General features: G+C 42.4%; 1 protein-coding gene across 1 annotated transcript in view; it reads right to left on the bottom strand.

The window, feature by feature from the left end:
- ATP6V0A2 (ATPase H+ transporting V0 subunit a2) overlaps positions 1-24,121 on the bottom strand; it is a 162,093-nt gene that overhangs the window by 6,480 nt on the left and 131,492 nt on the right. Inside the window, exons 12-18 of the mRNA XM_082256661.1 lie at positions 22,848-22,990; positions 22,540-22,630; positions 18,710-18,828; positions 8,456-8,684; positions 7,616-7,735; positions 6,966-7,088; positions 2,720-2,837 (exon numbers count right to left, since the gene is read on the bottom strand). Coding sequence (XP_082112787.1) covers positions 2,720-2,837; positions 6,966-7,088; positions 7,616-7,735; positions 8,456-8,684; positions 18,710-18,828; positions 22,540-22,630; positions 22,848-22,990 — 943 coding nt within the window. The remainder of the gene's footprint in view (positions 1-2,719; positions 2,838-6,965; positions 7,089-7,615; positions 7,736-8,455; positions 8,685-18,709; positions 18,829-22,539; positions 22,631-22,847; positions 22,991-24,121) is intronic.

Genomic DNA, 24,121 nt, shown 5'->3' with positions numbered 1-24,121 from the left:
AATCATAAATTACAACTAAAACTACCCAAATTACCCTGATCAAAAGTTTACATACCCTAGATCTTAATACTGTGTATTGCCCCCTTTAACATCAATGATTGCTTGAAGTATTTTGTGGTATTTGTGGATGAGGCTCTTTATCTTCTCAGATGGTAAAGCTGCCCATTCTTCTTGGCAAAAAGCCTCCAGTTCCTGTAAATTCTTGGGCTGTCTTGCGTGAACTGCAGGTTTAAGATCTCCCCAGAGTGGCTCAATGATATTGAGGTCAGGAGACTGAAATGACCTCTCCAGAACCTTCACTTTATTCTGCTGTAACCAATGATTGGTCAACTTGGCCTTGTTGGAATGTCCAAGTACGTCCAATGTGCAGCTTCCAGGCTGATGAATGCAAAATTCCTCCAGTATTTTTTGATAACATACTGCATTCATCTTGCCATCAAATTTCCTGTGCCTTTGTAGCTCACACATCCCCAAAACGTCAGTGATCCACCTCCGTGTTTCACAGTGGGAATGGTGTACCTTTCATCATAGGCCTTGTTGACTCCTCTCCAAATGTAGCGTTTATGGTTGTGGCCAAAAAGCTCAATTTTGGTCTCATCACTGCAAATGACTTTGTGCCAGAAGGTTTGAGGCTTGTCTCTGTGCTGTTTGTCGTACTGTAAGCAGGATACTTTGTGGCATTTGCGTAGTAATGGCTTTCTTCTGGCAACTTGACCATGCAAGCCCATCTTTCTTCAAGTGCATCTTTATTGTGCATCTTGAAACAGCCACACCACATGTTTTCAGAGAGTCCTGTATTTCACCTGAAGTTATTTGTGGGTTTTTCTTTTCATCCCGAACAAATTTTCCTGGCAGTTGTGGCTGAAATTGTAGTTGGTCTATCTGACCATGGTTTGGTTTCAACAGAACCCCTCATTTTCCACTTCTTGATTAGAGTTTGAACACTGATTGGCATTCTCTATTCCTTGGATATCTTCTTCTATCCCTTTCCTGTTTTATACAGTTCAACTACCTTTTCCCCGCAGATCCTTTGACAATTCTTTTGCTTTCCCCATGACTCAGAATGCAGCACTGGATGAAAGATGCAAGGGGCTGTCAGTCCAGAAACTCATTGACCTTTTACACACACACACACACACACTAATTAGAAGCAAACCGGTCACAGGTGAGGATGGTTACCTTTAATAGCCATTCAAACCGTTTTGTGTAAACTTATGTGCATGTTATTAGGCCAAAATCACCAGGGTATGTTAACTTTTTATCAGGGTCATTTGAGTAGTTTTTCTGTTGTCATTATGATTTAAAAAGAGTAAACACAGTTGATTGAGAGCCGGTTCACACTGCCGCGACCATAAGTCGCCCCATGTCGGAGCGACTTTTTACCGCGACTTTAGCGCGACTTGTGAATTATTTTGCGGACTTATATGACAGACAACTTTGTGTTTGGCCAATCAGAATAGGATGTGTTGTGACCTAATTCCCCTTTTCTGTTTTTTTTTTTTACTCATTTCCTCATTGCCCACCAGTGTCACGTATCAGTGTCCACCAGTGCCACTGCCCACATGTGCCACGTAAGTGTCCACCAGTGCCACTGCCCACATGTGCCACGTATCACTGCCCACCAGTGCCACTGCCCACCAGTGCCACTGCCCACCAGTGCCACGAATCAGTGTCCACCAGTGCCACATATCAGTGCCACGAATCAGTGTCCACCAGTGCCACATATCAGTGCCACGTATCAGTGCCACAAATCAGTGTCCACCAGTGCCACATATCAGTGTCCACCAGTGCCACGTATCAGTGTCCACCAGTGCAACGTATCAGTGCCATGTATCAGTGGCCACCAGTGTCACGTATCAGTGTCCACCAGTGCCACATATCAGTGCCACGAATCAGTGTCCACCAGTGCCACTCACACAGACCAAGCAGAGATAATGGAATATATATACCATTATATATATATATATATATATATATATATATATATATATATATATATATATATATATATATTATATATATATTATATATATACACCATATAGGCATGGCTGCAATGTGGGGAATGCCTGGCTAATCTCTTTCTTCTTCCTGGAAAGTCTGATAACAAGTCCCTTCAATTAAGATGAGGAGGCGACTCCCATTGAAGTATATGGGACAGTCGGATCACAGGTCGCCTCAAAGTAGTACAGGACCCTTTTCTGAAGTCGGAGCGACTTCAGTAGTGCCAATTAAGACTGCACTGATTGATTAACATTGCTTTTGTTATGTCAGGCGACCTGGGGCTACACAAGTCACCTCACAAGTCGTGCTAGTGTGAATGGGCTCTGATAATAAATGGCTTTAGCCAAATACTAAGCAAGAGTGAAAGAAAAGTTTTTGTTTTATCATTCATATTCTCGGAAAAATGGCCAAGAAATCATAAATTCTGCCAGGGTATGTAAACTTATAAGCACAACTGTATATAATGTTCTATCTAAAGTTTAGGGCAACATAAATAAAATGAGTGCAGAAGGAATTTTTCAAACATGTAGCAACCGGATTTACTAATTGAAAATCCGTTTTCAGCAGTGTGATGTAGAAAGATTTAAACAAAGTTATCTGCGGAGGAGTAAAGCATTTTGCATATTGCAATTTGAACCTAAATTACGGCTTATGTTCTTCCGCATTATTTGACATTTCTATTTCTTACATATCCCTAAAGAAAATAAGATACTCACGGGCATGTGCTAAGCTTAAAGCCCAGAGTCGCAGGTAGGAAGCTGTGTTGGAAACACATCCCAGGCAATATTCTATGGTGTGGATGGCCTGATGCATAAATACCTCTGTCATATCAAACTGAAAAACAAAGAAGATCAGTAAAAATACAAAAAAAGTGTGAAGTTCTAAATAAATGTATTCACATTACATCAGACAGTACATAGGTTTTTGTCTTTAAAGTGTTACTAAACCCACAACAGTAAAATCAGTCTGTATATGCAGTAAAGCAGGCTTGTTATACTCATTGTGGAACCTAAGGGGTTAATCCTCTTTGCGTTGTGTAAAAAGGCTGTTTGATCCTGTATGCACAGATCCTCCTCTTCTTCCACTGACTCCAGAACATGTCTAGATAAGACAGTGCCTTTGGAGTCAGGCTGCACATGCTCAGTTTGGTGTGTATTTCTAGAATGTTTTTTTTTCCAAGAAAGAGTGCATGTGATCAGCACAGGGCTATTCAGCACTGTCCAGACAGAGGGTCAGGGGTCCTGCATCCTGATAGGACAGCTCAGTGCAGTATGAAAACTCCTCCTGCAAGCTTTAACTAGTGCTCGGCTGACACTAATAGAAGTCACAAGACTGCTATATACTGCTGATGAGAAAAGATTTTTAGCAGTTTATATTTACTAAAATAATTGTGTTTCCATGTTTTGTGTACTGTGGGAGACCAGATGTAGTTAATGCAGGCTCCTAGGTTTAGTAACACTTTCCCTTGCAGTGTGGCTCCCCCTGCACTGCCTGGGTTTAAATGCTCATTTTTGCCTAGGGTACCAGTATAAAACTGGCCATACATTATACAATTTTCTTATTCAATTTCCTTTAGATTTACCTTCAACTATGTAGTGCAAGGGCCTGCCTGATTGCATACAAATTGAAAGGGTTTATGTTTGACCTCATCTTATATGGTTATGGTAAATCTAAAGGAAAATTTACAAGAAAATTGTATAATGTATGGACAACCTAAAGCACTTTCTCCTACCTTAGCCAAGTCCCTCAAAGCCGCTTTTCTTTGGCAATTCCCCCAGTGGTTGCAGCTGTGACACATCACGTACCATGCAGGACCAACAGTCCCGCTATGTAAGTGAGTATGCTAAGGGCTTGTTCACAGCTAAATTGTTGGAGAAGATGCGAGTGTCAGCTGCTGGGGGAGCGAGAGATTAGGTAAGTAAAATACATTTTTCCTGTTAACCTATGCAAACCCCCCCCCCCCCAAATGTTTAGCTGTTGCAGTGTGTGGGAAGTCCTATGCCAGGGTAGTTCAGTTCCCTAGAGTGTATGTTTTAACTGATTTACCGTTCTAATAATTTTTTTATTTCGATCATTTTTGCTGTTTTTTTTTCAAAGAAAAGAAAATACAATGGTAGTACATGACAATACATATCAGTACAATATAACAGAAACAAAGGAAAGGGTATACAAGATGTAGTGAAGGTAGGTTCACCAATATATGGACTCCATCAAGCTGTGGAAAGCTAGACATATAGATTAAATGCAGAAAAAATGGGATGGACCAATGCGCTACCAATGAGGTAAATGAGGAAGATTAATAGCAGAAGAAGATGAGTGGAGCACCGAAATCATGGTCTATACCCTTGATAAAGTCACGTGTCTGTTGTGACGCAACGCGTCGGGAGAAGTCGGGTGACATCACTTCCGGTCTACGGCCGAGACTGGAAGCATCTGTGGACACCGCATCGGCGGTTTGTTTTGCTGCTTGTTCCTGCTTGCTTACCCTTACTTCAACTGGAAGTGTTTTTATTGCTTGCTTTATTAAAGTATTTACCTACTACACTATGAGCGCCCCCTCTTGTGATTTTGATGATTGAGTGGCATAGGAATACATCAGGATAAAAGTCCCCTTAAGGAGAGGAATTTCCACTACAGACAACTATTCTATCATCTGAGGAGATATCCACTGTCCATTCCCAGTTATACTTCATTGGAAAACCCCCTGATGTCCTTGATGGTGATCTAACACACCAAAAACGCTCTTTTGAGTGTTAATGGAGGTGAGCGGCCATTGCACTTAATTTAGGATTAGAGCTCACAAATCAATTGCACACGTATATCACTGGATGAGATTCTTTGTTTTATACGCTGGAACACCCTTGAACTCTTTCACCCCATTTTGCATTTATTTATGCATATCTATGTTGTGCACACCATCCAGTGACACATGGACTATTTATGCTGTTAGCATCCTCACATTGTCTTTGTATGCTACTTTATTGCATCACTTGCACTTTTATTTATTTGCTGTTCAGTATTGTCACAGTCACTTTTATGTGTTGATTTATTGCATTTTTTGCACTTTTATGATTACTTATTTATCACTTCACTAAGCACTTCAGCACGTTTTGCTCATTTGCATATATTTGAATATTTATCACCTATAAGCTATTTAGCTAATTTTATGATCTTCATTGTATATTTTATATTATATATATTGTTTTATTCATCATATATTTCTTGTGAACACCTTTCATCCACTTTGTGTTTTGTGGCCCCCCATTTTAGAAATTGAGCGCCGATTCCCCCTTTCCTTCACCTTTTAGACATATAGATTACCTAGAACTCCTTAGAGTAGAAAAACTGAAGGGGAAGTGAGCTTCTAAAAGAAAGAAAAAGACTAACATAACCATGCCATGATAAAATACCTATAAAAAAATGCCTTCTTCATGGGGGAGTGGAGAAGTTATAAATGCTCATGTAAAACGCAAGAAATTAAGCCTGTGTAACCATACTACAATAAATAATTATTGGAATGTAGAGGTAGGACTCCGATTGCTGGGGACCTCCATGTGGGCTAGCCTGGCAAGCCAGATGCCTTGATTGCCACACAGGGACGCTGCTGCAACAATCACACAGCCACTTTTAACTTTGCTTAACATTAAGATGTCTCAGCCCCACACTTCAGCATGAGTATCATCATTGCAAATGCCTGGTGAAACACACTGTTTTCCAACTATTGAGAGTATATAACATGATTAGGAAACAGGGTACTATGGTTAATAGGTGTTGAGACAGCCACAGGGCTTTGTTAAGCAGGCCATAGACATAAAACTTTGGCTTGTTCAGTAGGAGCCAGGCAAATTTTGATCTATGTATGGGAAGGGTGGATGTGTCGTACAACCAGTCCATAGTTTTTTCCGATCACTGCCAGTGGCTATAGCAGCAAACCGTGATATTCTGAATATCATACCATGGTATTCTGACAACTGGGAAACCTCCCACTGTCAGAATACAATAGCGCAGCAGAAGGGCTTCTGTGTTGATGGGGGAATCAAGCAATTTTCTTTCATTCAACTGGTGAAGGAAAGGAAAATGGTTTATGTATTTTCTGTCTTAATGGATACTTTAATGCAATTCGGAGTTGAGAGAGTGTGGAAGGTTAGGCAAGTGATAAGACAGTAAGGCCCCTTTCACACAAGGGAAGAATCCACTCTGATCAGCAAGGGATGTGATCAATGTCACATTTGTGCCAGCTCAGTTTCTGCAGAGCGGACATGGACTGACCTGTCTATGCCCCTGGGCCGGCCAGGTGTAAACGAACTCTACATCTAATGGCAAATTCACATTGCAAGCCGTTAAATCACAGAGCAGCTGGAGAAATTCATTTATGTGGCTGCTTTGTGCTGTCAGCTGCGCTAGGGGGCAGTGTGATGCAAAATTCAGTGCATCACACAGCTGCCTTTTTTTTTGTTTGTTTTGAGCCAGCTTTATTTGAAGTGTACAAAAACGTACACTACATTCATTGCAATGTTGGTCAGTGCGATGCGCGACATTGCAGGGCAATTTGGCCTGGTTCGCTGTGTTAAAATGCAGCGTGTATGCATTTTAGCACAGCGCTACCCTGAGTTGCAGTGTGAATGGGACACATAGGAAACAATTGCTTCCTGTGTGTCCCTGTGGCGACAGATGTTTTACCATGCGGTAAAATGTCTGTCACCGAATATATTGTGAATTGGCCCTAATTGCCAAGATCCTTGCACAAGCCAACTCTTTAAATTTAACCTGTCTTCATAGTACTCACATTTTCTAAAGTCTTTAGGCCAGTCATATTTATGGGGAACCAAATAAAAAATAAAAAGTTGCCCAGAGATGAGTTTTACCAAGCAAGCTGACTATAATAAATGACAAATAATATACATGGATGTAAAGCCATTATACTTTCGATTTAACATTGGGCTAAATCAAGCATGTGCCCACCTCCTCTTTTTCTCTGTCCCTCTGAACCTCACGGCCTGTATGGTCTTCCCCTTCTTCCAAGTCATGTGACCGGAGCAAAGACAACTCTTCTTCGCTGCCTCGCCGGACTAACGTGTATCCCTTCTACAGACAGAATGAGCATTAATAAAAGGAAACAAACATGTAGATAATCAAATCCGTATAATAAATATATACAATTGAGGAGATTTGCCTTCACTTCATATTCCATAGCAAAAGTGTAAATGAGAGGAAATCCTTCCGAATTGAGGGGATCCCTGGTTGTCCACAGAACTAGTGTTCCTATAGGAATATTTCCCCCTATTACTGTTCTGCTGACAATCCAAAATGTGTGATTTTTTTTCCGCTTTTACTCTTGGTAATAACGGTTAACAGGACAACAAGAGAGATTGAATCTCCCACAGACAGCAATAAAAAAAACCTGAAAGGTGTTCTAATCTGATTCCACTCTATCCAAAACTTAAAAAGAAAAAAGAAAATAGTTATACTTTAATACACAGTTAAAAGTGAGTGGTGTTACTGGATAGTGAGTGATGTTATTGTATTGACATGTAATAAAAATTTTAGAAAACTCACAACGGCAAAAGGTTTAAACTGGTCTTTAGTGAACTGTAAAAAAAAAAGATACCTACCCTATAACTCCCAAAGGTCTGTCCTCCATGATGTTGCCAGTACAGGTACAAGGGTTTCCCAAACAGCATTACAGGCACACAGAGGAACACAATAACCACAAGGAATATCTGGAAACCCGTCTAGATAGATAGAGAAATAAAGGCCTTTCACAAACTGGACATCAAGAGCTTTAAAACACACAGTACTCCCCTACCCTGTTGGTAGACAAATTCAAGTTAAAAAGGGAAAAAAAGAAAAAAGAAACAGAATTTATGTACAGCGCAATTGTCATTTTAAAGCAGTACAAGACACTGTGCATACCGCTTCTAGCTGTCTGTATCAAACATATTTTATGTAATCTTTTCCTGGAGATCCACTTTTCATTCTTTGCCTATAAAGTTTGTAACACACTACTAATCAGCTATCTTTTTGATACAGAGAGTTATATAGCATTTACATAATGGCTACAAATCACTACTGTATTTTGAGATGCATTTACCATGTCATACATTATTGATGCTCTTGTCAATTGAAAGCTGCTCTGTAAAATTTTCTTTGTCAGTATACACACGTTTTAAATGCAATTTTTGGAGCCAGCTAGCTTCAATTAGAATACTGTACCATGTATTCAATTTTTCTACAGATATCCTTACAGGGAGTCATGCAATGCTTTCAGTTTTTTACAATAAAGTCACCACGAAAAGTGAGGGCCTAAATATGTAGCTTAATAATGGGTAAAGGGTAACGGGAGGAAAGAAGCAAGAATTTGGAGGGCAATACACCCAAAATGTAAATATTAGTTTTGGGAGTATTTTAGAGCAACTGTTATATCAAGGTTTTTAGCTCCCAAATCGACTGACCTGTCCTGGATAGAGATCTTGGTTCCTGTTCTTGTCATCACTGCCACTGTTAGTGAACATAAACATATTAATGAAGTGAAGGAGAATACTAGGTGCATCCTTGGAATTCTCTGCAGAAAATGCCAACCACTTGAATATAATCATAAAGACGAGGTAACCAAAGATACACATCATAAAGATAAGCTCGGGGATGAAGACCAGGTACACACAGAATTTCTTCTTGAAGTGCCTGGAAAAAAGTATAGTAGAGATTTTGTTTTTGTTTAGTTTAAATGCAGGGGAAAAAAAGATTGATTAAAAACATTTAAATTCCAACTCAAGTTTTTCTTTAGTTTTTCTTTTTAATTAGATAAAGAAGGTTCGCACTAAAACCTGTAAGTTTTTTTGCCATGTTCCGCAATAGGGAACATTTATGTTCATTTCCTTTCTGGTGGCCACCTGCAACTCTGTCAACACATGGGGTGTCAACTAGGATAGAAAATTAAGGTTTCTAGTTTTTTTTTACCCACTCCATCCAAAACTGAAAGCAAACATTTAAGTTTAAAGAAGAACTCAAGGAAAAACACTTTCCAAAGAATCTGCTGGGTTATAACTAGTTAAATCTCAGGAGCTGAGGTGCATGCAACCTACTGGATCACTGCCAGTTATTTACAATTTACACTTTCATTAAGAACCCATAGTAATAATATAATTCCAGTGCTCCAACAGCAGACTCGCGACTCTCCTACACACAAGCAATCTTGTTCCCCCCTTCTTTTCCCTGTCCATTCACAGAACGCTTTGCATTTTGTGAATGGTTCACAGAATACAAAGTGTTATTTGTTTGGGTAAGAGGATGGGAGGGGTGGACAAACCAGACAGCTGCTGTGTAGGAGAGCAGAAAGACTTTTGTAAGAGCACTGGAAATATAGCAAAGGCTGTAGTATTTATTCTGTTTATTGTTACTATCAGTAATTTAATAGAAGTATAACCTATGAATGTTGCAAATATTCCCATCATATATTCTATCTACTTATACTAAGTGCAGTTGATATACAGTATATGCACAATAAATAATGTAAAATGCATATCACAAGCAGTGATCCAGGAGGTGGTATACACCTAATAAGATTTAATGATTAGTAACCCAGCAGAAAAAGGAATTATTACCTATGTGTAAATTACGTATATTGTAGTACAGTACAGGACACAGGAATCAATTCATACACCATGGGTTATATACTGTATATGCCGTTACCTTCAGGTGATTAGACACTGCAAAAGCTTTGCTGGGTCCACTCCCTAGTTTGGAAGCAATAAAGAAATCACAAGGAAAGGAGGGGAAGGACATATTTCCTATACTCCAAGATACAGAATTTACAGGAAAGAAAAAAACAGTAGGAAAGGATACACTATATTGCCAAAAGTACTGGGACGCCTGCCTTTACGCACACATGAACTTTAATGGCATCCCAGTCTTAGCCCGTAGGGTTCAATATTGAGTTGGCCCTCCCTTTGCAGCTATAACCGCTTCAACTCTCCACCCCAAACTTGTTAATCCATGTATTTATGGACCTTGCTTTGTGCACTGGTCCAAATCATTTGGTGGAGAGGGGATCATGGTGTGGGGTTGTTTTTCAGTAGTTGTGGTTTGGCTTTGCCCCTTAGTTCCAGTGAAGAGAACTCTTAAGGAGTCGGCATACCAAAACATTTTGGACAATTTCATGCACCCAACTTTGTGAGAACAGTTAGGGGTAGCCCTTTCCTGTTCCAACATGACTGTGCACCAGTGCTTAAACAAGGTCCATAAAGACATGGATGAGCAAGTTTGGGGTGGAGGAACTTTACTGGCCTGCATAGAGTCCAGAGCCTTAACCTGATAGAACACCTTTGGGATGAATTAGAGTGCAACATCCAACATCAGTGCCTAACCTCACAAATGCCCTTCTGAAGGAATGTTCAAACATTTACAGAGACACACTCGTAAATCTTGTGGACAGCCTTCCCAGAAGAGTTGAAGTAGTTATAGCTGCAAAGGGTGGGCCAACTCATTATTGAACCCTACAGACTAAGACAGGGATGCCATTAAAGTTCATGTGCGTGTAAAGGCAGGTGTCCCAATACTTTTGTTAATATAGTGTATGTGTTTATAAAGATCCTGAAGGAAGGCAAACCTTTTAGAAAAGAAAGGTAGGGCACGGCTTGGTAACAAGGTCCTGCAGGAATCACAGCAGTTGACAAGGAAGAGCCATTGTCAGCAGAAAGTTGCAAAGTCTGAAGAGATAGGGAGAGGACATACAATGGTTGGACAGGACCAACAGGGTATGAATTGGCATGCAGGAAGCAGGATCAGGCAGAAGAATGTAGAGAACAAGGTACGAGTAAAGAAATCAGGGTGAGGTTCCCCATCACACCACTAAGTGGAATAGGTCTTACCAGAGACTACAGAAATAGGGGTAAATGAATCTGCATGAATGAAGATGCAAGGGGGGCATCTAACGTGAAAGATGGAATGCGCCAAGCAGGAAATGTCTAGAAGTAGGGACATCAGGAATTTGCCTGGCAAACCTACTGTGCCGCAGTGGGTCAAGGTAAGAAAACAAAGCAAGGCAGACAAGTGCTGCAGTGCCTATACAGGTAAACCTCTCAGGTGAGACTGCTGATCAGGTGCGCGCCAGATCCTTAGTCCAGGCAGCACTTGAAACAAAAAAGTAGCAACCGCACTCCAATGTGAATAGAAACCTAGAAATGTATTCACCAATGGCAAAATCCAAACATGACTTGATACATCACGGACAAGGAAAAAAGGTTGACCCATTTCACGACACTAAGATTGCTTACTCATAACCACGTATGGAAAGCATGGAAAGAGAAAGGAAGGGGCTTGGGATGAAGCCTGAAGGTTGAAGCAAGGGAGGACATGCAATTGCAAAAACAGAGGAACAAGGGCTCTAGGTTTTGGAACTAAGCTCAAGTAGAAGGGATCAAATGGTGATCTAAAAGCAATAATTTACCCACGGGCTTTCTCAAATAACTGGGTCAAAGGACACCACATGGGAGTCTGACTACTGTATATACCAAATGCATCATGTTCTTAGTGGTACATTGTCTTTAATAAGTATTCATATCCCTTGAAATTTTCCACATTTGAACAGGTTACAACCAAAAAGTAAATGTATTTTATTGGGATTTTGTTAGACCAAGACAAAGTGGCACATAATTGTGAAGTGGAAGAAAAATGATAAATGTTTTTTAAAATTTCAATATTTTTTATTAGTTTCAGAATAAAGGATATACAAAGGAACATACAGTCCATGACTGTAGAACAAGATATCAAAATTCTTTCAAAACATTTGTCATGGTGCTCAAGTTAATAAAACAGTAACAAACATCTGCAATTGGTGGAACTCCTCAGTGTAGACTGTAGCTGTACCGGCCGGCCCGGGCCCCACCGCTTCCCCTCTGACGCCCCAACAGGAACATACTGCGTCACGAGGGAGAGAGCAACCCGCCCAACCCCCAGCCCATAACACCATAACAAGCTGTGAGGATGTTCACTGTCTTCAGTCTAAGCAGGGATGCTGCTTGTTTGCCAATTATTAGCAGTGACTACAAGATGCAGTGGCCAAGGACCTGCCTCAGTCCATTAACATCCATGGTAGTGCAAAAACATATGAGGAAGAGAATGAAGAGATAGGGAGAAGGTATGGAAGAGGAAGGAAGGATAGAAGAAAGAAAGAAAAGAAGTCGATAGTAAAGCGTCGGTGTCCAGATCAATGAACCCAGGAGTTATAAGCAAACTATGCGACCCCAGTAGGTGGAGGCTCCCCCTCCGATCAGGGAGGGCAAGCTAGGTACCTCACCCAGGAGAGGGAAGGCGTAACTCAGATGATACTGACCCGACAGGGCCACCAGCACGTCTGTGGCGTCCACCAGAGGATCCCCTGACTGAGCCACAAACCTCTGCACCTTTCTGTTGAGCCGAGATGCCAACAGATCCAACTCTGGGGTGCCCCACTGGAGACACAACTGATGAAACACCTACGGATAAAGGGACCACTCACCTTGGTCCAACGCCTGCCGACTGAGGTAATCCGCTTGCGAGTTTTCCAGCACGGGAATGTGTACGGCGGAGAGGGCTGGAACGAACCATTCTGCCTACCTTAGAATGCTACCTCCAGAGTTGCCAGAACAATTCTTGTGCCCCCTTGCTGATTGACATAAGCCACAGCTGTGGCATTGTCCGATTGAATGCGCACTGGACAACCCTGAAGACTATCTATCCAATGGTCCAGACACAGTCTGATCGCTCTGAGTTCCAAGACACTGATCGGTAGTTTGGACTCTTCCAGTGTCCAGATCCCCTTTGCAGAATCATTACCAAGGACGCCTCCCTACCTGGACAGGCTGGCATCTGTAGTGACCACCGTCCAAAACAAGGGGAGGAAGGATTTGCCCAGCCAAAGCGTTGGAGAACGAAGTCACCATATCAGGGACTTCTTTGTTCCCCGACTCAGCCAGATCTGGTTGTCCAGAGACTGCAGAGTCTTGTCCCATTTGGTCAGAATCTTCCTTTGCTGAGACCTCGTATGAAACTGTGCAAATAGAACCGCCTCGAAGGTAGACATCATCAGGCCCAGCACCCGCATGCAAGTCCGGAGGGATGACCATCTGTCCGACAGCAGAAGACGAATTGCAGCCTGCAATTTCTGTAGTATGTCCAGAGGAAGGAGCACACTGGCTAAGGCCGAGTCCGTGGTCAGGCTCAGATAGTCCAGCTTTGTGGATGGAACCAGGGCAGACTTTGCTCACAGAAGGAGATCGTCCAAGTAGCCCAGTACCGCGATCCTCCGTTAGCGCAGCAAAGCTAGCACTGGGGGGGCTAACACTTTTGTGAAGACCTGAGGAGCAGAGGCGAGACCAAAGGTAAACGCCACAAACTGATAATGCTCCACTCCCACGGCAAAGTGAAGAAAGCACTGGTGTCTAGCAGATATTGGAATGTGAAGGTAAGCATTCTTGATGTCGATAGAGGCAAGGAAATCCCCCTGACGCAGGGATGCCACAACCGTGTGAATAGACTCTATTCTGAATTTTTGCACCTGCACACAGAAGTTTAGCACCTTGAGGTCCAGGATTGGACGCACTTTGCCTTTCTTCCTGGGAACTGTAAACCAGTTTGAGTAAAAACCCGAGTAAAAACCCTGAAAATTTTCCGAAGTCGGAACCGGGACAATCACCCTTTGAAGGAACAGGTCTCGTACCGCCCCAAACAGACCTTGTAAGCAGTCCAGGGATAGGCAATTTGGAAGGAAAGAACCTTGCCGGGGGGACAAGAGCGAAACACAAACTTGTAGCCGAATCAAATGACATAGTGGACCCACTTGTCTTGTACCAGGGAAGTCCACGGATCCGGAAACCAGTGAAGACCTCCCCCCACCCCCGATACGGGTGAGGGCGCACCTTCATGCTGAATGAGCCTTGTCCGAGGGTCTGGAGAAGCCCGCTCTCGGCTTGCCAGACCAGGTTCATTTGGATCCTCCAGAGGAGGCCCTAAAAGGCTTCGAGCACTTGTCAGTCGACCCTGAGGGGCAAAAAAACTTCTTATGAGCCGAAAGGAAGGCCCACATCTACGACGAGGTTCATTGCCCTTAGTAACTTGTGGAAGAAAGGTACTCTTCCCCACTGTGAAACCTTCTAGGAGGTCATCCAGGGTAGCTCCAAACAGGAGAACTCCTTGAAAGGGAAGATCAGTCAAGGCCTTTTTTACAAGTCTGGTCCACAGAGCAGAATTTGAGCCAAAAGACACGCCGAAGGACCACTGCCAAAACAGAGAGCTGAGCCACAAGGGGAGCCGCATCCAAAGAGGCATCACAGATAAACTGCAGCCCCTGGACCAGCTGGTCCGCCAGCTCAGCAAAGGCAGGGGGGAGCTGTTCTCCCTCCAGGTCACGGCATAAAAGCTTAGCCCACTCAGTCAGAGTTTGCGACACCAGGGCAATAGTGAATACCGGCCTCAGTGCCGAACCAGAGTGTACATATTGCGGGCTACAGCCTCCACATTCCTGTCAGCCAGATGCTTAAAGGCCGGGGACTCTTCAACCGGAATCATGGTTGCCTTGTTCAAACTGGAAACCAGAGGGTCCACCACCAGTGGAACAGTCCACTTTTTAAGAAGGGACTCCTCAGAGGGAATGCCTAGTAAAGCGCTTCGGGAACCCCCCCAGGACGCTTTGGTCGTCCCCACTTTTTAGTGACAATTCTGTCAAAATAGGCGGGGAAAGGAAACACCTTTGCCACTCTGGATGGCTTGTGAGTGCCAAAGGGAACCTGCGCTTCTGTCCATCTTTGAGGTCTTACGCACAGATACAATCAGTGCTTCCACCAGCGCCTTTTCGTGTGCGGTTGCAGACGTGGAGGAATCACCCTTCATTATCAGAGGATTCCGGGCACGTGGTTGGAGACCCAGCAGGGTGACCCATGTCCGCGGCGGCCGAACCAGATTCAGGATCTGATGAGACAGATGAGGCATGGAAAGGCGGGGGGCACTTTTTGCTAGCCAGGACACAAAGGACTCCAGGAATGCAGTCAGTGGATCGATAGATGGTTGGGACCTGGAGGGCTCTGCAGCCTCAAAGAGTGGATCGGGGGGGGGGGGGGGGATGTGCTCCAAAGACTCCATGAGTCACCAGGAGGACCCCACAAAAAGTGTAAAACACTGCAAGGGACAACCCCCACCCTGCTGGCAGCACCACCTAATTGCCAGGCACAAGTACCAAGCGATCCTCAGCTGAGAGGGAGAGAATCCCACCAGTCTCCCCACCCAGCAGAAACAGGCACCTGCAGCCACCAGGATAATCTGCACTCCACCCGTGGCGATCAGGAAGTGAAAGGATCCAGGAGTCTGCACCAGGGGATGAGCAGGGGCTCCCACTGCCGAAATTGCCGCCGCTATGTTCAATGGCAAACCACCACATAATGGCCGCCAGACTTCACAAACATGGCCACCGTGTATAGAACCCAGGCCTCAAGGACAGGGTTCCCTTTGGCACTCACAAGCCATCCAGAGTGGCAAAGGTGTTTCCTTTCCCCGCCTATTTTGACAGAATTGTCGCTAAAGAGTCGGGACGACCAAAGCCACCTGATAGGGGGGGGGTTCCATGATATTTTATTGTGATAATATGTGATATATGATTATATTGTGTTTGGGACCACTAAAATTTAACAAACTGTATTTTTTCCACGTGATTTGTTCTGGCACCAACAACACATCTGTTTGAGCCTGTCAAGAACTACAGAGTGCACCCCGCAGGCTCCCTGGTTTGGCCTGCTTTTCCTGGTTTTACTTATTGTATCCTCTGTTTCCCCCGTCTAGTTGCATTACCATGCGGATTATCGCACACATTTATCCCTTCTCACGTACTACCGCGCTACTGGGCTTTGTTCACCCTTGCTTCGCCTGCTGCTTAGCCGCGCCTCCCCACCTGGGCACAGAGTGTTCCCTTTATGGGGTGCCTATGGGTTGGCTACGCCGGTTGCAGAGTCCTGGCCACAGCCCCCCTGTTTGCCTCTTATCTACCTACTCCTAAGTTTGACCCATGGTTATTGTAGCCATTATTTTGTTAGCGCATCTGGCTTGTACTTATCTTGTCACTCTGTTTACCAATTGTTGTTACCTGTTTACTTTGTTCTCCAATAAAATTTTTTAACCATAAACTGTATTTTTTCCTAAAAATGTTATTCACTAGGGCCTATACTTAAAAAAATATATACAGTGGGGAAAATCATTTTTTGATCCCTTGCGGATTTTTATAAGTTTGCCTACTTACAAAGAAATGAAGGGCCTATAATTGTTATCCTAGATGTATTTTAAATGATCGAGACAGAATATCAACCAAAAATCAAGAAAAAAAAACACATAAAACAAATGCTATAAATTAAGTTGCAGTTCAGTGAGTAAAATAAGTATTTGATCCCCAAGCAAAACATGACTTCGCACTTGGTGGAGAAACCTTGTTGGCAAGCATAGGAGATAAGACATTTCAGTAGTTGGTGACCAGGTTTGCACACATGGAGGGATTTTGGTCCACTCTTCTTTACAGATCTTCTCTAAATCCTTAAGGTTGCTTGGCATAAATTTTCTATAGGATTAAGGCTTGGAGACTGACTAGGCCACTCCATGACCTTAATGTGCTTCTTTTTTGAGACACTCCTTTGTTGCCTTTACGGTATGTTTTGGGTAATTGTCATGCTGGAAGACCCATCCACGACCCATCTTCAACAAAGGAATGGCTCAAAAAGAAACACATTAAGGTCATCGAGTGGCTTAGCCAGTCTCCAGACCTGAATCCTATAAAAACAATTTATGGAGGGAGCTGAATAGCGAGAGTAAGTTAGGGAAAAGTTAGCGTGCAAAGAGCTGGTATGTAGAAGGATATAATAAAACACAGTCTTAAGTAGGGTACACACTATAAGAAAATTGGGTGAATGATCGTCCTATTTTCCTAGTTTTTTTTTACAGCAAATCGGAACCGATGAAAGAATATTTTTATGAAAATTCTTGCAGGACAAAAGGCTTTTTTTTTTTTCTTGTGTCCGGTACTGTACAATAAAGATATGCTTTTTTTTCCTGGACTACTTCTTCAACATAAATATCAGGATGTTAATGTGTTACTAAACCCAGGACTCTGCATTCACTATATCTGGTCACCCACAGTGCACAGAATATGGAAAAGCAGTTTTTATTAGTAAATATAAACTGCAAAATACCTTTAGAGTCGGTTCACACTAAGGCGACACACTCCTTACTACTTTGGGGGCGACTTGTGCATTACCGTGCACCACGACTTCGGAGCGACTTGCAGGGACTTCACATAATGGAAGTCTATGCAAGTCGCTCCAAGGTCGCCCCGAAGTAGTACAGGACCCTTTTTCTAAGTCGGAGTGACTTGTGTCGCTCCTATTAGAACGGGTCCTGTAGCGGTCAATGGACCGCGAGGGAGCGCGACTTGTCAGGCTGACAAGTCGCCTGACAAGTCGCGCTAGTGTGGACCGGCTCTTATTCATCAGCATTGTATAACAGTCTTGTGACTTCTAGGAGTATCTAGTTAAAGTTTGTAGGAGGGGTTTTCATTCTCCCACGATTCTCCTATGAAAATGCAGGACCCCTGACCCTCTCTCTGGACAGTGCTATTGGCCCTGTGCTGATCACATGCACCCTCCCAAGAAAAAAAAAAATCTCTAGCCACACACCAAACTGAGCATGTGCAGCCTGTCCCCTGGCTTCGTAAATATCAGGAAATATATTTCCAGTGAAAGGAGGAGATGATTAGAGGAGACAGGAATGAACAGCCTTTTTACATAATGATTAATGGTTAAGGATTAACCCCTTAGGTTCCACAGTGAGTACAAAAAGTATACTTTACTGCATATACAGACTGATTTTACTGTTGTAGGTTTTGCAACACTTTAAGGATAACTTAACTTTACATTATGTGCATTTTTTTATAAAGAAGCTTTATTTGTAGCATGGCAGTAATGTGCTTGCAGCTCTCCTTATTGCACAGTGATGGACCTCTTGGAGATCATACAAACTTAAAGTGATACTGAACCCACAACAGTAAAATCAGTCTGTATATGCAGTAAAGCATGCTTGTTATACTCACTGTGGAACCTAAGGGGTTAATCCTCTGCATTGAGTATAAAGGCTGTGTGATCCTGTCTTCTCTGATCCTCCCCTTCTTCCACTGACTCCAGACCAATTCCTGATAGAAGAGAGCATTAGGAGTCAGGCTGCACATGCTCAGTTTGGTGTGCATTGCTAAAGAGTTTCTCTTTTATTCTTAGGAGAGTGCATGTGATCAGCACTGTCCAGACAGAGGGTCAGAGGAGAATGAAAACTCCTCTTATAAGCTTTACCAGGAACTGATAGAAGTCACAAGGCTGCTATATTGGGTCAATGAGGAAAAGTATTTAGCAGTTTAAAATTTCCTAAAAAAAAATTGCATTTCCATATTCTGTGTACTGTGGGAGACCAGTTTAGTGAATGCAGGGGAAAGATATCAAGTTTTGCTGAAAAAGGTTCCAGTGAAGGCAAAATAAGTATATAGTTAAATACACATCCTTATAAAATAAACTTCTTACAGTTCTCTGTTCCTCAGGGTCATTAGGTATCGTGAACTAATGGAAGAGATTATGCTCAGGGCTGATATTTATTGTAGTAAATAAACCTAGAGAAGAAGTCATATTTTTAACGGTGTACATCTTTCCACTTACATGTAGTTAAAAAGACTCAGAACTACTCCAAAAGTCATGTGAATGACACCTACAATAATGGACATTTTCATTTTGAAAGAGTTCAGGAAGGTAAGGCGATTTGCTGCCAAATTCCAGATCTGTGAAAAAACAAACAACATAAGGGAAAGTAGAAACTGCACAACATACTGTGGAGGAGATGTAAGGACTCATGCACACTGGTTTCTTGTAAACGTTGTTTATCCTGACCGGATAAAATCAGCGTTATAAACTCACCTATGCTGCATTTTTTCAAAACAGTTTAGCAGGGTTTGACAGAGTTTGGGAGTTTATTTCTGGCTAGAATTGTAATTTATTCTACCCATTGAAATAAGCGCTGAAGTGCTAAGCGTGCCTAGAGTTTATGTGCATTCAGCTTTTTTGCGGTCAAAAGAACTGCTCTTAAATGTGATTTTAGGTCTCATGCACACTGCAGCTGATAAACTTATGTTTTTGGGAGTTTGTGCATTTTTTTTAACAGCTCTTAAACTCCACTCTATGTTATCCTAGGTGTCCATGCACACATGGACCTTATTTTGAAATTTGTCGGAAGGGGAGTTTACGGGCTGTTGTCTGAACGGCCAAAAGTTGCGGTCAAGAGCAGTTCTTCTGACCACAAAAAACACTAAACAACACTCACAAACCCACTTTTTTCAGCGTTCAGCATTTTTTACTTTGCAGAGCTGAATGTAAGCTGGTGTAATTTTACAAAAACGCTGACGCTGGAAAAATGTGCAGAAATGCGATGAAAAAACGCTGTTAAAGTGCGTTTTTAAAGCAGCAGTCTCCTGCCAGCAATCTGACATCCAGAAATACTTTTTTGAACGTCCTGTGTTTATGGAGCCATAGAGAGTTCAGACAACAGCCCATAAAAACTTCCCTGCTGAAACTGCTAAAAACATCCATGTGTACATGGACACATGGGCTAACAGAGGGAGGTTTAAAGGCTATTTAAAGCGGTTGTAAACCCTATATAAAAAAAAAAAAAATAAAAAAAAAACCTGCAAGACAAAGGCATAATGAGCTAGTATGCATCGCATACTAGCCCATTATGTTTAACTTAACTTAAAACGAAGCCCCGACACGGACCCCCGGACATCGATGCGGGCGCTGCCATGATCCCTCGTCGTCTCTTCCGGGTTCGGCGGCTCCGGCGCGCTGATTGGCCGGAAGAGACGGCTCCAGCGCGCTGATTGGCCGGAGCCGCAATGACGTCACTCCCGCGCATGCGCGCGGGAGTGATTTTTCCGGCAAGCTCCCGGCAAGTTAATTGAAGGTCCCCCCGGACCTTCAGAGCGCATGCGCCGCTCGCGCGAGCGGCTGCATGCACTGTAAATATCTCCTAAACCGTGCCGGTTTAGGAGATATTATTTGTACCTACAGGTAAGCCTTATTATAGGCTTACCTGTAGGTAAAAGTGTCAAAAAGCGGGATACAACCGCTTTAAAAAAAAAAAAAAACTAAGCCCAAATGTGAGTTTAGCAGGAGCAGTATGCATGAAGTCTAAAACTAAAAGAAAGCAAAGGGCATGTGATAAGCAAAATAAAAAAGGAAAAAAAGGGGGTTAGGAGATTGACAGCAAGATAGAGATCCTCCTTGTGAAGTATAAGGCCCTATTCACCTACACAGAACAACCCACTAGGGACTCCAGCCAAACAAAAATATTTGTTTGTTATTTGGAGTGGGGCTATGTCGCGGCCGACCTAGCATGGAGCCGAGCTCTGCACGAGCTCGCTGGCCAGACTGGGGTGACCACTGGATCTAGATTATCCAGGCCATCGCCCAGTCCAGCAGTTGATTGTAGATCTCACAGGAAAAAAACCAGGAGAGGACATTTCTATCTAAAAGGAGACAATTTGCCAGGACCAAAGATCCCAAGCAAGGAACTAGGTTCTTACTCCCAACTAGGCAAAAAACAAAAACTGAGTACTGTACCTATATCAGAGAGAGGGAGTATACCTCCTGGGACTGCCCATAGGCCTAGCCAGATTATTTTTCTGCCTAGTGTCCTACTCCTATAGGGGGCAGTATAACCCAATGGTTATGAAGATTAGAAGCTGTTATCCGCCAATGAATGAAAGAGAAAAAGATTTTACAGTAAGTACAAAAATCTTTTTATATTTTAGCTTAAATGTTTTTATATGTGGTGGACGCATTACCCTAATTTTTTTCAGGCAAATTAAATTTTCTGCAAAACCTCTTGCCAGAAATGCATGCCATTATCACTTCATGCAAACTGAACAGATATCGAATTGTAATCTGCCTTCTTAGCTAAGTTCTTTAATCTTCATGTAACTCCATGCAATGGATGAAAATGGGAGGGCATTGTTTATAGGCTTAATCAGGAGAATAGCCTAGGGTGACAACATTGCTCCCCCATAGCTACAACGGAGTAAACGTTGTCAGGAAGTGTGTTACTGATAGAATCATTAAGTAAAAGAAACTAATGCAGTCACCTCATCTACAGGGGTAGAGAGAGAGATGAATCAGAGTAACAAAACTAAAAAGATACAATTTAAACGGTTGCCGACCGCCGCACGACTATTTACTGCGGCGGTCAGCCCCGGCAAGGCAAAGTGACGTATATATACGTCACTAGCCTGGGAGCCAATAGCGGACGAGCACGCGCCGCCGGGGGCTCGCTCCCGCCTCGGCTCGTTCACGGACACCTCCGTGCGTGTGACCGGCGGACCCGATGTCCGCCGGTCACTCGCGATCGTCCGCTGTGAAGGGAGAAAGGCAGGCGGCTAATGTAAACAAAGCCGCCTGTCATTCTTCCCTGTGTAAAAGCACAGATCTAACGGTCCTGCTATGTAGGACCGTTGATCTGTGCTGTTACACACACAGCCACATCCCTGCACAGTAAGAAGCACGCCCCTAGGGACACACATAGTCACTGCATCTCTAATAAAGTTAACCCCTTCCCTACCAGTGTCATTTTTACAGTAACAGTGCATATGTATAGCACTGATTACTGTAGTAATGTCAGGGGTACCCCCAAAAGTGTCAAAAATGTCAGTCAAGGGTCAGATCTGTCCGCCGCAATATCGCAGTACCGCAAAAAAAAAAAAAAAAAAATCGCAGATCGCCGCCATTACTCGTTAAAAAAAAACAACAAAAATGACAAAAATCTTTCCCTTAGTTAGTAAACGCAATAACTTTGCGCAAACCAATAAAAATACGCTTATTGTGATTTTTTTTACCAAACATAGGTAGCAGAAAACAAATTGGCCAAAAATTTTAAAAAAATTAGATTTTTACATTTTTTTGGGGGGAAATTTCATATAAAAAAAAATGTGAAAAATATTGTTATTTTTGCCAAATTGTCGCTATTTTTTTGATTATAGCGCATGATCAAAAAATCGGACAGGTGATCAAATACCACCAAAAGAAAGCTCCGTTTGTGGGAAAAAAAGGACGTCAAATTTGTTTAGGTACAGCGTCGCACGACCGCGCAATTGTCCGTTAAAATCACACAGTGCCGAATAGCAAAATACCCCCTGGTCAGGAAGGGGGTAAAATCTTCCGGGGCTTAAGTGGTTAAAGTGGGCTAGGAGATGAAAATAAATTAAATTAAATAGTGTATATAGTCAGGAAATACGTGACATTTAGTGTAACAGATAAGGAGAAAGAAGGCAGAGGTAAAAGTAAAGCGACCTGATTCTTTCTATCTTTACGCAAAAAAAAAGTAATAAGAGCCAAGAAGGAAGTCTCCAAGAAAACAGAGAAGTAAACTTGAAAACCAATAGAAGAAATAAATAAATAGAAAAGAAAGAAATAAGGTATACATAAGAAAGCAAAAGGACACTTACTGGGTCTATTCCAAAGGGATAAACTCCAGTAAAAACTCCAGGTACATTAGGATCTAGAGTCAAATATTGGTTCGAAACAAGATCTTCCTTCCTGGGGGTAAAGAAAAAACAGATGTTTGAATATTCTGTGAACATGCATACATACTAAAACAAAAATGCTATATACTGTAAATTTAACACAAGTAAATATTACAATAGGTACATACTATAAGAACCTTTTTTGTTTTGGCTTTATCTATATGTGCATGAACTTTATATTTACAATTACTGTAATTTTTTACAATATACATTCATAACAGTATACTCACTTATACATCACGGAAGCATTCCAGCTATACCCAAATATGTTCACTGACTTTGAGAAGCAGTCATTGTAGATAAGTCCAGTGTAAACTGAAAAAAGCCCCATAAGCAGGATAATATATCGTCCTTCAAAAAACGTCCTCATAATCTGTTGATGAAATAATGAAAACACTATAAACTACTTAGCATGGTGTGTGTGTGTGTATGTATGTATATATATATATATATATATATATATATATATATATATATATATATATATTGTGACAGGAAGTCAGGTAAATCTGTGGATGTAGTCACAGACAGGAGATACATTTCCACCTGGTTTAGAAAATTCACCAATTACTATAGGGTGTCGGCTGCAGAGATAGCCAGCAGGAAGTTGAAAACCATTCAGCTGTTCAGAATGAGGAAATGAAGGTCTCTATAATTTGTTCAAAGGAAGTCTAAGGATTACTGCCTCCTGATGCTGTGTGGGCATGGGGAGAGGAGGACAGTCAGATGTGTGCCCCCTGAAAGCTGTGTAAGCATGGGGAAGACCTCCTGAAGCGATGTGCGCTGAGGAGGGTAACAAGTGTGAAGACTACTCAAGGTGAGTTCTTGGACTATTTCTATGTGGAAAGAAATACATGCACTGTTTGCTATGTGAAGAGAAAAGCAAAGGGACATGTTCAATGTGAAGAGGAAAAGGGACATGTTCAATGTGAAGCGGAAAAGGGACATGTTCAATGGACATTTGTTGTGTGAAGAGAAAATAAATAAACTATTAAGTGTCTGCTGTAGGATCAGCAAAGTTTGCCCAACAGTAGGGTGGAGACAGACTTCATTAGATAGGTTCCTGTGTGTGAGAAGGTAGCCGCCCACAGTGGCAAGGATTTATTTTGTGTTTAATTTTATTTTGGATGTTTTTGAGGCTTGCACTTGTGTGAAGAAAATTGCAAGAATAAAACCAAACTGTTGTTTGCAACCACTTCTCGGCTATCTCCCTGTGTAAACGCACCCCCCCAAGGGGTCATCCATACCCGCCACCGAGCTAATCTCCCACATATGGTGGAGGTATGCATTGGGCAGAAGCAGAGATCCCTGCAAAGAAGTGCATATGTTCTATGAACTTTGTCTGGTGCATGAGATTGCACAATCTATGTGTGCAGGAGAGGAAATCCTGAATGAGAGAAAAACTACTTGTTTAAAGAGACAGTGGTCTCAAATTTTTGATGGACTTTGTTGTGTCTGGTGCATGAGACTGCACAAACTGTGTCTGCAGGAAAGGAGATCCTGC

Source organism: Pelophylax lessonae, assembly GCF_965119305.1.
Source record: "Pelophylax lessonae genome assembly, chromosome: 1".
Classification (NCBI taxonomy): Eukaryota; Metazoa; Chordata; class Amphibia; order Anura; family Ranidae; genus Pelophylax; species Pelophylax lessonae.
The sequence above is the reverse complement of the archived record's forward strand: the minus strand, read 5'-3'. Positions and strand labels throughout refer to the sequence as shown.